General features: G+C 44.2%; 1 protein-coding gene across 1 annotated transcript in view; it reads right to left on the reverse strand.

Moving 5' to 3' along the window:
• Nucleotides 1-1,383: 1,383 nt before the first annotated feature.
• Nucleotides 1,384-16,507, reverse strand: part of LOC130482968 (ADP-ribosyl cyclase/cyclic ADP-ribose hydrolase 1-like) — a 30,504-nt gene continuing 15,380 nt past the window's right edge. Inside the window, 6 exon segments of the mRNA XM_056855846.1 lie at nt 1,384-1,459; nt 3,437-3,523; nt 6,543-6,635; nt 8,596-8,672; nt 9,323-9,405; nt 12,715-12,847. Coding sequence (XP_056711824.1) covers nt 1,384-1,459; nt 3,437-3,523; nt 6,543-6,635; nt 8,596-8,672; nt 9,323-9,405; nt 12,715-12,847 — 549 coding nt within the window.

Consider the following 16,507-nt stretch of genomic DNA (forward strand, 5'->3'; position numbering starts at 1 on the left):
ACCAGCCTCGTGTTTCTTTTCTTTAACTGACGTGGGAATAACCATCTACTTTGGGAAGTCAAAGTGCAGTGCTCTCTCTTACCTTGTCACCTTCCTTTTTCCCCCCCTAGGGTAACACTCACACCACAGAATTATGTCACACACAGTATGTTCCTGCATGCACAGCCATCTAGATGTGAGGTTAGCCAATCCATGAGTTTAAACCCAGATCTGCCATAATCTATGTCAGTGCCTCCAACCCTGTTGAGCCTGTGGGCCCTTCTGGAATTTAGAGGACAAAATGGCTGCCATGGATAGTGTCACCATGCACAAAATTACTGCCATGGGAGCTGGGGGCAGTCAGGAAATTCTGAGAGGTTAGGGTGCTTCCTGCACACACAAGGTCATACCTCTTCTGAAACACCTCCTGCTCCCATGAGGAAGCCAGGATTGCCTTTTTGATGGGGAAAAGGGGAGGTTGGTGCCAGGAAACACAATGGTGGTGGGGGTGCAAGTTGAGAAATTAGTGATCTATGTGAAAGCAAGGTGATCTATGTGAAAGCAAGGTGATCTATGTGAAATTAGTAATTTAAGGAGTAATCAAGGTGAGGAATGCAAAACCCTGTACATCATCTGTCTTCTTGTGGTCCCTCTTCCCAAGTGTTTTACATCCACCTGTCCTTGCTTCAGTCACAGCTTGGGGAAAGGTGACATTGGAGAAAAGACAATGGGAAACTGAGCCCTGAACAGGAGACTGGAAGATTTTGCAGTTCACATGACCCCCCCCCCCACACACACAATTGTGGGGGTTAAGGTTGCCAGATCTGGTCTAGGAAATTCCTGGAGATTTGGGGGTGGAGGCTGGGGAATGTAGAGTTTGGGGAAGGGAGAGAACTCAGGAGAGGTATGATTCCATAGTGCCTACACTCCGAAGTTGCCATTTCCTTCAAGGAAGTGATCTCTGTAAACTGTCGTCACATAGAGCCAGCGTGGTATAGTGGTTAAAAGTGGTGGCCTCCAATCTGGAGAACCGGTTTCCATTTCCCACTCCTCCATATGAAGCCAGCTGGGCAACCTTGGGCTAGTCACAGTTCTCTCAGAACTATATCAGCCCCGACTACCTCACAAGGTGCCTGTTGTGGGAGGGGAAGGCGATTGTAAGCCTCTTTGAGGCTCCTTACAGTAGAGAAAAGCGGGGTATAAAAACCTACTATTCTTCTTCTTTGTTGTAACTCTGGAAGAACTCCAGGCCCTAGCTGGGAGATCTGGCCTCATAAGACACAAGCCTGCAGCTATTCCTTCCAGTTGGTCTCTTTATATTACTTGATGATATACATAAACTCCATTCAGTATTATATGAAATTGAATAATGATAAACACAGCGTAATGATATACACCACGTTTTCACTGTGTGGTATAACGGCAAAGTCTGCAGGTGGGGTGGTCAGGATTGCTGGCACACTGAAGCAATTGGACTGGCCTGTTGTAAGACAATAAGAAATACATCAGAACCATAACACGTAGGGTCTCTTTTAGTAAAACACAGCATCAAAAGCTCCAGGCACAATCTACCTAAAATAAGTACTTGTTCACTGTATATGTGTGTGTATATGTGTACATGTATTTTAATCTTTGGAGACTGTTCTGATTGTGTGTGTGTGTGTGTACACACACACAAAATCAGGTCAGTCTCCAAAGATTAAAATAAAACATAAAACAGTAAGGCTGAAATCCTATGCATGTAAAAGGAACACAGATAAGAAGATCCAGTGAACTGTTTAGGCAGATCAAAGGGATTGTGCTACTTCATGGGAAATTTTGATTTGTTTTCTTTCAGTAGCCAGTCCCTGTACATAACCACACTACCTACGGCCCTGCTGCACAAGGGAGCACTGTTCTCAATCTCCAATGGAATTATTTCAGGGAACTTAGAATATTGGCTATAGTGTCTTAAATGCAGCATCAAACTAGCCTTGATACCACACCAGTATATCTGGTAGGTCCTGTCCTGTCTCACTAACCTCTTAGAATTTTTTGAAAGCATCAATAACCATGTGGACAAGCATGTGGACATTGTGTATTTGGATTTCCAAAAGTCTTTTGACAAAGTCCCCCACCGAAGACTGCTAAGCTTCATAGTCATGGGTTGAGAGCTGGCTGAAAAATAGGAAGCAGTGAGTAGGAATCAATGGTCAGTTCTCAAAATGGAGGGATGTGAGCAGTGGGGTCCCTCAAGGATCTGTGTTGGGACTGGTCCTTGTCAACCTGTTCATCAATGACCACGAGTTGGGGGTGATCAGCGAGGTGGCCAAGTTTGCAGATGACACCAAATTATTTAGGGTGGTTAAAACAAAATCAGACTGTGAAGAGCTCCAGAAGGATCTCTTCAAACTGGAGGAATGGGCATTAAAATGGCAAACAAGGTTCAATGTGAGCAAGTGTAAATTGATGCATATTTGGGCCAAAAAATCCCAACTTCACATATACACTGATGGGATCTGTACTGACAGCGACAGACCAAGAAAGGGATCTTGGGGTGGTAGTGGATGAAGTTGTCAACCCAATGTATGGTTGCTGTGAAAAAGGCAAATTCCATGCTGGTCATAATTAGACAAGGAATAGAGAATAAAACTGCTGTTATCATACTGCCCTTGTACAAATCTATGGTGAGACCACACTTGGAATACTGTGTACAGTTCTGGTCACCACACCTAAAAAAGGATATTATACAGTCTGAGAAGGTGCAGAAAAGCTCAACCAAAATGATTGGGGACTAGAGCAACTGCCCTGTGAGGAGCAGTTAAAACACTTAGGGCTGTTTAGCTTGGAAAGAAGGCGGTTAAGGGGAGACATGATAGAGGTCTATAAAACTATGCATGGTATAGAGAGAGTGGACAGGGAGAAGCTTTTCTCCCTCTCTCATAACGCAGGGTCATCTGCTGAAGCTGGAGGGTGAGAGATTCAAAACAGATAAAAGGAAGTATTTCTTCACACAACACATAGTTAAATTGTAGAACTCCCTGCCCCAGGATGTGGTGATGGCTGCCAACTTGGAAGACTTTAAGAGGGGAGTGGACATGTTCATGGAGGAGAGGGGTATTCATGGTCACTAGCAAAAATGGATACTAGTCATGATGCATACCTATTCTCTCCAGGATCAGAGGAGCATGCCTATTATCTTAGGTACTGTGGAGCACAGGCAGGATGGTACTGCTGCAGTTGTCTTGTTTGTGGGCTTCCTGTAGGCACCTGGTTGGCCACTGTGTGAACAGATTGCTTGACTTGATGGACCTTGGTCTGATCCAGCAGGGCCTTTCTTATGTTCTTATCTACGCTGCACATATTCTCTTTGCAATGTCCACAGATCATAAAAAGGCAACCTAGTCAGAACAGCTGAGATATAAACCTCACTTGAAACAAGTTTACAACAAGTACCAAAAGCATGATAGCAAATTACCTATAATTCTCTTTGCAAGTGACACTGATCTTTCGGTTTTCTAGGATGCTTTTCAGCATTTTTATAGAAGGACCTGTGCAAGATTCACTAGGAAAAATATACATATACCATTGTTGTTAAACTCATTGAGATTATAATGTTTACAATCTGTGTACAGGTACATTAAAAAAAACATCAAGGAAAGACAATCACATCTCCTTGTCCTGCTCATCGGGGTCTGCAAAAAATGAAATAAAATATGCTTCCTCAAGTTGCTAAAATTTTAGAATTGCTGGGAGAAAGTGAAACACTATCTTAGAGAACCCCCTACTGTTAAGGAGCTGAAACTGCAACCAAATAACCCATAATTTTTCAATAGCAAAGCATCTATTTAAAAAAATAGGTTTTGAGAATTGATTTCCTTTCACTTGTTTTTTTTTTAATGCCAGCTTGTTGTCTCCAGGCTAACAATGTGTTGAAACATTACAATCATTTGAACAGTGATATTGTGATGGATATGGACAGCTGTCACCATATCATTTGACTTTCAACTTATCTGGGCATATCTATACTACAGACTCTCTTTTTTCGGCTTTCAAGTCACAGCTGATTTATGGTGACCTCAGAGTTTTCAAGGCAAGAGATGTTCAGAAGTGGCTTGCCATTGCTTGCCTCTGTGTCATGACCCTATTATACCTTGGAGGTCACAGAATCACAGAGTTGGAAGGGACAACCAGGGTCATCTAGTCCAAACCCCTGAAGATGGCCAAGATGCCCTCCCTCTCATGATCTGCCTAAGGTCACAGAATCAGCATTGCTGACAGATGGCCATCTAGCCTCTGCTTAAAAATCTCCAGGGAAGCAGAACTTACCACTGCTCTAACTGTTAGAAAATTCTTCCTAATGTCTAGACAGAAACTCTTTTAATTTAATTTCAACCCATTGGTTCTGGTCCGACCTTATGGGGCAACAGAAAACAACTCGGCACCATCCTCTATATGACAGCCCTTCAAGTACTTGAAGATGGTTATCATATCATCTTTCAATCTTTTCCTCTTCAGGCTAAACATACCCAGCTCCTTCTACCTTTCCTCATAGGACTTGGTCTCCAGACCCCTCACCATTTTTGTTGCCCTCTTCTGGACACACTTGTCTACATCCTTCTTAAACTGCGGTGCCCAAAACTGAACACAATACTCTAGGTGAGGTCTAACCAGAGCAGAGTAAAGCGTGAGCTGGACATTACTTCGCGTGAGCTGGACTCTATACAGTTGATGCAGCCCAAGATCGCATTTGCCTTTTTAGCTACCGCATCACACTGCTGACTCATGTTCAGTGTTTGGTCTACTAAGACCCCAAGATCCTTTTTGCACACACTACTGCTAAGACAAGTCTCCCCCATTCTATAATTATGCATTTGATTTTTCCTACCTAAATGCAGAACTTTACATTTGTCTCTGTTGAAATGCATTTTTTAAGTTTTAGCTCAATTCTCCAGCCTGTCAAGATCATCCTGTATCCTGGCTCTCTCTTCTACCATATTTGCTACCCCTCCCAATTTAGTATAATCTGCAAATTTAATAAGTATCCCTTCTATTCCTTCATCCAAATCATTTATAAAGATGTTAAACAACACAAGGCCCAGGACAGATCCCTTTGGCACTCCACTAGTCACTCCTCTCCAAGTGGATGAGGAACCATTAACAAGTACTCTTTGGGTGCGATCTGTCAGCTAGTTACAGATCCACCTAGCAGTAATAGGATCTAAATCACATTTTCCCAATTTGTCAACAAGAATATTATGTGGAACCTTATCAAAAGCCCTACTGAAATCAAGATAAATGATATCTATTGCATTCCCCTGATCCAGCAAGGTAGTAACTTTCTCAAAAAAAGGAGATAAGATTAGTCTGACATGACTTGTTCTTGAGAAACCCGTGCTGGCTCTTAGTAATCAGATCCATCCTTTCTAAATGCTCAAGGACTGACTGTTTGATGATTTGTTCAAAAACTTTTCCCGGTATAGAAGTCAAGCTGATGGGTCGGTAGTTACCTGGATCCTCCTTTTTCCCCTTCTTGAAGATGGGGACTACATTTGCCCGCCTCCCATCCAAATACTAACCAGAGCCGATCCTGTTTAGCTTCCAAGATTTCACAATATCGGGCTAGCCTGGGCTATCCAGGTCAGGGCTCTACAAACTTACACTGGTTTAACAGTTATTCTTTCTCCCTGTGGAACATTGAAAACTAGAAGGTGGGGATGTGAGGATTTCAGCACTCTCACCAACAGGGATTTTTGAAACTTTGGAACAGTACAATAGTATGAGATTGAAATTGTGCAGTTACAAGACACTGTTCCTTTTCTTTGTGGGTACATACATACTTCCTTGCATTGAGTCCCACAAATGGGGACCAGCAACAAATGGTTGCAAATTATTTTCAGCAGCTTCTTCATATACTCCTTAAATTCAACTTATGAATCAATAATGTAGTCTCCCTAACAGGACAAATAGCACCTACGAGGCATTTTAAGTTGGTAAAACTACACAAGAAGAAGGCTTATGTCCTCTTTCCCCATGTACTGTGGTCCTGATCTGAATCGGGCATTGAGTTCTGAGCACAGAACTCACAACAGACATCTCACAAAAGACATCACTGGCAGTCTTTAAGCAGAGGCTGGACAGGCACTTGTCAGGGATGCTCTAGGCTGATCCTGCGTTGAGCAGGGGGTTGGACTCGATGGTCTCTATGGCCCCTTCCAACTCTATGATTCTATCTAATCACCAGGACCCAGAGAGAATGTGAGGAAAATGTGACATGTAGTTAGGTCCTGTGCCGCGAAATGGAACACAGAACATCATGCATAATTTTAAAAGCAGACTTTTAACAGGTGGGACAGACTGCAATGCATTTGCAATACATAAATATGGCAAATATAATATTATATAATTAGTTAATGTCAGTTTTCCAAAAAAACTAGTTTCACTCTATGAACTATACTAACACTACAAAAGCTAGTAAGAAAGCTGGTAAGAAAGAAACATATCTTAGTAACAAGATATGTTTAAAGTCTATTTTAAACTGAATCATATCAAGAAATATCTTATTCTCCATGGGCAAACCATACCTTTGAGTTCCTTCAATGTCATACATAAGCCAAAGTTGTACTGCGGAGACTTTATCTGGATTTAAGTTAAGTATTTCAACACTTCCAAAAATGCTGGCAGAACATGATCATGAAAAAAGGAACAGAAAACACTTTTACTAGCCAAACCAGGGAAACTTGCTAAAATCTTCAGTCATTATAAGCTACTCATACTTTCAGAAAAGAAAATTTGTTTGCCCAATCGTTAAATTTGTTTGTGAAGATCTAGGCTCTGCTAGGATCCATTTTTGCACACTCAATGAATGAATGGTCGACATTTTCTATGTGACTACCCATTCTCTGAGAGGAAAGAAGGAAAGGAGAGACCAAGTCTCACTCAGGAAAGAAGAATCCATGTGCGGAGCCCCAGGGGTGATTTCAGGACTCTACACAGAATCCAGTCTGTGCAGAATGTTTCAGCATGTGAGAAGCCTTATAGGGGATTCCTACCTAGAAGCTGATGTGGAAAGTTATTAAAAGAACTTTTATTCACTGCTTTGCTAGTCTGGCAGATTTCCCCAAATAAATGTAGTGATTGTTTTGCGGAATGAGGGTACTCCCATGTTAATCAATTATGAACATATGGATTTAGTAGATCTTTTTGGCAAGTTGTGTCTGGGTTTACCCAACCCAACTCCCGTTTCCTGCCTCCCCCCACACCATCTTCAGAAGCTGAAATAGCCCCCAGCAGGGAGCTATTTACATAACTTGGGAGCAGCACATACCCTAAAACAATTCCATGCTGGGGGCAGTTCCAGCTTGTCAAAATGGTGTGCAGCTGCTGAGAATGCAAGTTTGGTTAGGGAAACCCAGGCACAGCACTCCAAAAAACGTAATGTCTAGTTTGGCTCTTAGTTGGTGTAAATCACTTTTGCTTTCTCAAAGAAGAAATGATTATGAACACCTAGGGGAGAAAAAAGCAGTTGATCTGACCAAACGTCTTGTCCTGCGATCACACATTGTGATGTGTGCAATCAAGGCTGCAGTCAAGCTGAAGTTAGTTATGACTAAGCCCCACTGTGAGCAAGTTAGCTTACTACATTGAATTCAGCTGTATTGGGGCTCAAACCTTTAGTCATTTGGTAACAGCACATTTCCAGCTGCTATCTACTTAGCCATGTTGAGGCAGGTCAAGTTGCAAACAGTAAAACGTTTGTCACCCCAACCTAAGTAAACCTGTCACCTAGGGTTGCCAGCTGTGGGCTGGGAAATTTCTGGAGATATTGGGGGTGGAGCCTGGGGAGGGGTGGGACCTCAGAAGAATATAATACCACAGAGTCCATCCTCCAAAGTAGCTATTTTCTCCAAGGGAACTGATCTTGGTCGTTTGGAGACCAGGTGTAATAGCCGGAGATCTCCAGGTGCCATGTGGAATTTGGCCTCTATATCCTGTTTATTGGCCCTCCAAGACAACTGGTTGGCCACTGCGTGAAATGGGATGCTGGACAAGATGGGCCACTGGTTTGATCCAGCAGGGCTCTTCTTATGTTTGCTCACCTCCTGGGCAGCTTGATGGCTGGGAGACAGCCCAACCCCTCCAGAGCTGTGGGACTCTCCTTATTGTGGTACCCCAAGTACTTGCTTAGGAGCTTGGGCAGAGAAAAGGCCCTGTTTCTCTGTGGGCCTGATGACTGACCACGAGAACAGACTACATGGAAGTTAGATGGCAAATATGGCTAATTTCTGAACCTACAAGTAAACAGTGAATGATACTCTATTGAACCACAGATACACACTGGCGTTTTCTAGCTCAGCCACTATAATTGCAGTGATGAGTAACTGTATAGATCAACAATAGTTTGGACTCCGTCTCATACACTGTATCCCTTCCTCTGAGGGGCTCACGACAGTATACATGATTCTTCCTTCCTCATTTTATCCTCACAACAAGCTTGTAAGGTAGGTTAGACTGAAAGAGAATGACTGGCCCAAGATCATCCAGTGAGCTTCATAGCAGAATGAGGATTGGAACCCAGGTCTCCCTGATCCCAGTCCAACACTGTCACTAGTATGCTACACTGATGTAGGAACATACCTGTCATTTCTGAATGCACCATTTTCTATTGACCCATTGAGCATTGCTTGGACTGTACCACATGCTGCTCCTGCAAACTAAAACAAGTGCTGTTCTTAGCTTTGAATAAAACAATGGGTATTGGAAGAGTTAAAAACTGGCATTTGTTTCTGTGTAATAGTTTTCTAGAGCTGTCAACCCAGCAGTGTTCAACAGTCTCTCCCCTCGTTGGTAGCTGCAAAATCTGCTTTCACAAAAGAACAGCTAAAACACCTTCCAGTTACTATTAATTTCTTTAGCATATTTAAGGCTTCTTTGCATTAATACTTTGTAGCATAGGGTTGCCAACCTCCAGGTGGTAGCTGGAGATCTCCTGCTAGTACAACTGATCTCCAAGTGACAGAGATCAGTTCACCTGGAGAAAATGGCCGCTTTGGTATATGGCATTATACCCCATTGAAGTCCTTCCCCTCCCCAAACCGGTCCTCCTCAGGTTCCACCCCCAAAATCTCCAGGTAATTCCCAGGCTGAAGCTGGCAACCCAATTGAAGCAAGATATAGCTTTTGATCCTCTCAACCACTAATGGCATGAATCTACCCTTGCAAAAGCAAATCTGGCCGACCTCACTCAGAATGAGCAATCAAGCGATAAGATTTTTTAAAAATTAGCCATTTAACTTTATTCATTAGCGTATTATGAAAGCATACTATATTTTAATTTTATTGAGCAGCATGTTATGGAACATACCATCTTGGATGTCATTTTCCAGTATATTGAACTGGGGTTGTTCTCACACTCGTTCCATTTTGGGCAAGAGTTGTAGTCAATTCCTAAAATAAATGCATTTTGAACAAAAAATATAAAATGGATATCTTGTGCCCTAAGAGAAAGGAGGTGGTAGGGTTGCCAGCCCAAGGTTGGGAAATACCTGGAGATTTTGGGGGGTGGAGCCTGAGGACACTGGGGTTTGGGGAGGGGAGTGTTGGATGATGAGGGCTCTCATTATGCCCAAATCCTTGTTAAATTAGCAGAGTGCACAAAGGCTATTGTGCACAGAAGAAGCCCATCCAAAACTCTGTGGCCATTAACGCATAGCCGCTTTCTCCCTCTTTTCTCCCTGGAATGCAGGGAATTGGCGAGGTCCCCATGCACGTGCGTTGCACAAGCACATGTTGACCCCTCCCCCTTTTGCTACATTCCTGGGAGAACTCCTTCCTCTGTTATCACAACTTAAATGGCAGCCACGTAACAGAGGAAGGAGCTCACCCGTGCATGCCGGGAGACTTCTGCCGGGAGACTTCCGGGCCCTGGCAGCACAGCAACGGCTCCTTTCCCTGCCGGGTAGAAGGCACTGCCCAGCCCCGGTGGGGAGAGCAACAGCGGCGGCGGCACCTTCTCTCCCCCCCCCCCCAGTCTTGTACCATCTACATTGGCCTCCAATTTGCTTCCAGGCTCAATTCAAGGTGCTGGTATTGACCTTTAAAACCCTTTGTGGCCTGCGACCAACATATGTTAAGAAGTGCCTTATCCATATGAATCTACCCGTTCACTTCAGTAATCTTTGGAGGCCCTGCTTTGGTTGCGCCCCCGCCCCAATCTGAAGCTAGATAGGTTGTGTAATGCCCAGATATAAGGGCTGGTATAGAACACTAGGTATTCATACGCACACACATGGAAGCTTTGGGAACGTTGGCATCCACAACTATAAGAGGCCAACAGATTACATTGCTTGCCTGGTACGGCCTTTCGCCAGTAGAGAGCTCTGAATTACCTCAAACCTCAGGAATGTGTTTTCTACTTCCTAGATCACAAGACCTAGCACTTGCTTGGAGATGCCTTCGGGCAATATCTATAGGCTATGCGAATTAATGTGAAGTAGGCACCTAATGTGTATTGGTGCTTCTGTGTATCAATCTGCTTGTCAGCAGCTATGGGCCTGCCCCATCCGAATGCCTAAATGATACTGAGCTTCCTTTGTTCTCTGGTGAATAACCCTGCATCTTATCTGTGGGTTATTTCACCCCAGGTCTGTGTTTAGCTAAATAAAGAACTGTTGCTTTTAACTTCCTCCTTGTTGTCTATCATTGGACTATATAAGACAACCAGGAACTTCAGTTGCAGCCTGAGAAAGGGCCTTCTTGGTTATGGCCCCAAAACTTTGGAACTCCCTCCTCAGGGAGATTCATCTGTCTCCCTTTATCAGTATCTTTCGCTAGCAGGTGAAGATTTTTTTGTTTCATCTAGCATATCTCCAATAACAGTTACTGGCCCTCTGTCTAGTGTTGTTTGATTATGTGTTTTAATTTAATTATTTTATAATTTTCACTGTATGTTTAACTGCTTAAATGCTTTAATTTTTTTTATGTTCACTTCCTTGCGGACACTGATTTGGCAGAAAGGAAGCATTAAAATGTTTTAAATAAATAAATAATATATTAAATATGATGCATTCACCTCTTTGTATCAAGTGAACAATGTACTGCTTGTATTCTGCATCTGGATTTACTAACTGAATAGCTAGAATGTAACTATATATCTACAAGGAACTGTGATTACAAGAAGACTTTTGATGGCCCCTTGGTTTGCTTTACTGGTATGATGAATGGCTGAAGTATCATTTAAAAGTTTTAAAAAGTAACTTCTGATTAACCTGGGTTACAACCTTAAATTAGACAAAGATATTAATAAAGGGTTATCTATCTATCTATCTATCTATCTATCTATCTATCTATCTATCTATCTATCTATCTATCTATCTATCTATCTGCTAAAAGCAGGTGTATGTGCTTCTCTTCTCCCCCACCCCACCCCCAGCATGGAATCCGCCCAACACCAGGGGACAGCCTTAATGATTCTGGGGCCCTGTCCAAAAGTCCAGGATGGGGCCCCATGATGGCTGCCCCCTCCCCGCCAGGACCGAACAAGAGGTGGCCCTCATCTTGTGAAAGGTTGGCGGGAGCCACTGCTGTTGACAGAAGCCAGTTGCCCTATGCCCAGATGGGGCAGCTGTAAGTGGCAGCAGGAGCCCACTCTTCTTCTTGGGTGTGGGGCTTCCTGGGTGGGGGGCTGTGGGAAATTGCCTCCCCAAGTGTGGGGCCCAGGGAAGCCACCCCTCTTGCTCATTGGCTAAGCCTGCCCTGATAGCACCTTTGTGGGGTAGGTTGTGATGTCTAGCCCAAGATCATTTGATGAATGGCCTGGCTGTTGGGGAATCCAGTCTTCTTGATCTTGGGTCCAGCCTTTTAATCACAACATTAGCTGTCATTTTAAAAGTTTTTCTTCCAAGCCATGCAAAGTTTACTTCTTTGTTTAACATTATTTTCTACTTTCTCCTATAATGTGGGAGTAAACTGCTTTGCATTTTAGTTAGTATTATACAGAAGTTGTAGTAAAATGGATAGTAGAGTTAACTAGAAACTGATTATGGGATGGAGGAAAACTGCACCCCCGGGACTGTTTTCTTTTCTTGTGTTCAGTTCTTTGTTAGTCTGATTTGTAGTTGCAATAAAGGAAGCTGTGTGACATTCTGCAATTCATGTAAGTACATATATTTACTTCGTTATCACAGTGAGATCACAAAAGAAGTAATATAGTTTTACAGCCTGACTTGGATCACCCAGGCTAGCCTGATCTCATCTGATCTTGGAAGCTAAGCAGGGTTAGCCCCAGTTAGTTTTTGGATGGGAGACTACCAAGGAAGTCCAGGGTTGGTACACAGTGTTAACTAATGGCAAACCACTTCTGAATGTCTCTTGCCTTAAAAACCCTATGGGGTCACCATAAGTGGGTTGTGACATGACCAAACCCCCAAGTTTTATAGCTAATCCTATGCATATTTATTCAGAAATAAATCCCAAAAAGTTCATGGGACTCCTGCAAACTAGGTATGAGAGTGAAGCTTGGAATTCTCATAACAATATGATAAAGGGGGGGGGGAACAGATCATTGAAACTACTGGTTGCTTGGAGTAATATCTAAGGTTGTTTCTGAGCTGAGACTTCTTGGTTCTGTCCATTTAAATTCTTTCTACTTCATACCTTTGGGAATGGAATGAAATTCCTGGCCTACTATCTGACCAGTACAAAAACAAAAAACAAAACTTGAATCTTTTTCTTGTAAAGGTAATTAGCTCTTCTTACCTGGATCACTGGAGCTTCCACACCACGACATTCCATCTGCTATGTAGCCCAGCAAGGTGTCCTCCAGTGTAAATAAATCATTAGTTTTTGTGTAACGATGTACAAGGTTATTGGTCTTGCTCCAAAACAGTGACTGTAAGGGGGGAAATCAATATTGAATTTATGGCATCATTCAAACTGTAACGACAAAGCACAAGGGCCATGGTAACATTTGACTGTGTTACCATATAAATACACAAATACAGAATTTACAGGGTTAAGTGTGTTAGTGGAGCCAGTGGTACAGGGGTTAGGAGTGGTGGACTCTAATCTGGAGAACCCCGTTTGATTCCTCACTCCTCCACATGAACCTTGGACCAGTCACAGTTCTTTCCGAACTCTCTCCACCCCATCTACTTCACGAGGTGTCTGTTGTGGGGAGAGGAAGGGAAGGCAATTGTAAACTGGTTTGAGACTCCTTAAGGGTAGAGAAAATCGGGGTATAAAAACCAGCTCTTCTTCGTTCAAGGTATTTTGTCGCCCAAGCAAGATAATGCAATCTGATGACTCTGATACTAAACCACATATTTATTACGGGTTGCTTCCTTTCCAAGGCTTTAATTTCAGGTCACTTCCCTCAGCTGCCAAACACTGGTCCTCACACTCCAAACCAGCACAGAATTTTTTTCAGCTTCTAACCAGGCGTGTAGCTCCCTATCATGTGCAAGCCAAGTCACAACCAAGCCCCTTCCAAGTTCGATACCACTGTCAGCCAGTTGAAAAGGGATTTTTCTATTCACCTTTCCTTTCTTTCAACTCCTTTCCTTAGGTGTATATTTTCTATAAGTATATTATTTCTAAGTGAGATGTGTAGTGGTTAAGGTGTTGGACTAGGATCTGGGAAACCCAGATTCAAATCCCCAGTGGCACCATGGAAGCTTGCTGGGTGACCTTGGGCCAGTCACACACTCCTTGGCAAGTATTGGGATCGGCAACTTCCAAGGAATACCAGGGGCATGACGAGGAGGCAGGCAATGACAAACCACCTCCGAAAAAATACGGGATCATCATAAGTCAACTTTTGACTTGATGGAAAAAATAAATAAATAAATTCTAAAGTCTTCTAAAGTCTATTATTTCCACCAGTTACTAATTCCCACAACCCCAAACCCCATTTCTCCTAGAGATAGATCACGATGGGTAGCTTCAGAGTGAGCTGCGACTCACGAAAGCTCGTACCCGACCAGAGATTTTGTTAGTCTTTAAGGTGCCCCTGGTCTCTTGCTCTTCCCATTTCTCCTAATCTCTCATTTCCATTTCTCCCAACTGTGTTCAGTTTTTAGTTCATTTTCAAATGCTCACAGCATTCAACTGCGCAGGTGTTTCAGTCTTAGGACCTAAGAAACTCAGATGTATGCCAGCAGAAGCAGCAAGATGATGAAGCAACACGGAGAAGATTCCTGTGTGGTTGTGATTTCAGTTGCCAACTTCTAGGCAGGGCCTGGAGTTCTCCCAGCATTACAACTGATCTCCAGACTACAGAGATCAAGTCCCCTGGAGGAAATGGATAGAAGTCCATCCCTGCTGAGTCCCCTCCACATACTCCATCCTCCCCAGGCACCACTCCTAAATCTCCAGGAGCTGGCCAAACCAGAGTTGGCAACTCTAACTTGACTCGTTCCTCATTACAGTTAGGATTGCCAGCTCCAGTTTGGGAAATACCTGGAGATTTGGGGGGTGACGCCTAAGGAGGGTTGGGTTTGAGACTTCAAAGCCATAGAGTCCAATTGCCAAAGCAGCCATTTCTCCAGGGGAACTAATTTATGTCACCTGGAATTCAATTGTAATAGCAGGAGATCTCCAGCCACCACCTGGAGGCTGGCAACCCTGATTACAGTATTCCTCTGGGTGTTCAACTTGTGTTTCTTGTCTTGAGAGCTTGTGCTCTGGTGCCTGGCCATGAGACTGGTCAGCTCATAATTCCAGCTCCTCCTCTTCCAGCCAGCTTTCTTCCCAGGCACTGAACAAAAAGACTTTAATTCCCCCCCCCCCCGCCAAAAAAACCCACACCAGAGAGGGTGCTTTTGTCCTGGCACTGCTGCTTGGGATGGAAAGTAGCTGGCTGCTGCTGGTGGGGTGCTTCACATCTGCATTCAAGCTAGCCAGCCAGCTTTCCTCCCAGGTGCTGGACAGAAGGGCTTTACTCCCCTCCCTTCAAGCCAGCCAGTGTGTTTTTGTCCTGGGAGCTGCTGCTGCTGCTGGGGATGGAAAGTAGCCAGCTGGCTGTGGGGGCTTCAGGGGGGCCTCACACTCCCATTTAAATAATAGAATCATAGAGTTGGAAGGGGCCATACAGGCCACCTAGTCCAACCCCCTGCTCAATGCAGGATCAGCCTAGAGCATCCCTGACAAGTGCTTGTCCAGCCTCTGCTTAAAGACTGCCAGTGAGGGGGGAGCTCACCACTTCCCTAGGTAGCTGATTCCACTGTCAAACAACTCTTACTGTAAAAAAAAAATGTTTCCTAATATCCAGCTTGAGTACCCAGCTTGCTGGGGGTAAAGCGAAGATGACTGGGGAAGGCACTGGCAAACCACCCCGTAAACATAGTCTGCCTAGAAAACGTCAGGATGTGATGTCACCCCATGGGTCAGGAATGGCCCGGTGCTTGCACAGGGGACCTTTACCTTTACCGTTTAATATCCAGCCAGTACCTTTCCACCCTCAATTTAAACCCATTATTGGGAGTCCTATCCTCTGCTGCCAACAGGAAAAGCTCCCTGCCCTCCTCTAAGTGACACCCCTTCAAATACTCAAAGATAGCAATTATATCCCCCCTCAACCTCCTCTTCTCCAGACTAAACATTCCCAACTCCATCAGCCTTTCCTCATTGGGCTTGGCCTCCAGGCCCCTGATCATCCTCGTCACTCTCCTCTGCACCCGCTTGATTCTGTCCACATCCTTTTTGAAGTGAGGCCTCCAGAACTGCACACAATACTCCAGATGTGGCCTGACCAATGCAGTGTACAGCGGAACTATGTCAACTTGCGATTTGGATGTTATGCCTCTATTGATGCACCCCAAGATTGCATTAGCTTTTTTTGTCGCTGCATCACACTGGCTGCTCATACTTAACTGACGGTCCACCCAAATCCCAAGATCTTGTTCACACACACTGCTGCCCAGAAGTGTATCCCCTATCCGTGCATGTCCCTCACCCAGATGTAGAACTCGGCACTTACCCTTGTTGAACTGCATCCTGTTTACATCACCCACTTTTCCAGTGTGTTCAGATCTAATTGAATTCTCCACACCCTCATCCAGATAATTTATAAAATATTGAAAAGTACAGGGCCCAGAACCGAACCTCACTGGACACCTCTCTCCATTCAGATGAAATGCCATTGACAACTACTCTTTGAGTGCGGTTCTGCGACCAGATCTCTATCCACCTAAGTATTCTAGGGTCTTCCCACTCAGGCTAGCAATGCTGTGGACAAGAGCCAGCCAGCATGTTTTGGCAGGCTTTTTCCCCCTTCTCCCATTCAGGCTGGCTGTCTTTTTCTAGTGCCTGGCTGTAGAGTGCCCACAACCAGATCAAGTCTCCCCCTGCCCCAGGCCAAATGGGTGGGAATGTCCAAGGACTGGGTAGCTTACATTCAGAAGTGAAGATCCATATGCTATTTGCTGCCACAACCGCTGAAATGATTTTCCCCCATCTGCAGAGCCAATCAGAACTCTCCTGGCCAACCTGAAGCCTGGCTAGACACAAGCAGCTCCTGGCCCCACCCACTTCCTGAAAATGCTCAGTGGGT

Source organism: Euleptes europaea, chromosome 9 (genome assembly GCF_029931775.1).
Source record: "Euleptes europaea isolate rEulEur1 chromosome 9, rEulEur1.hap1, whole genome shotgun sequence".
In the NCBI taxonomy this organism is placed as follows: domain Eukaryota; kingdom Metazoa; phylum Chordata; class Lepidosauria; order Squamata; family Sphaerodactylidae; genus Euleptes; species Euleptes europaea.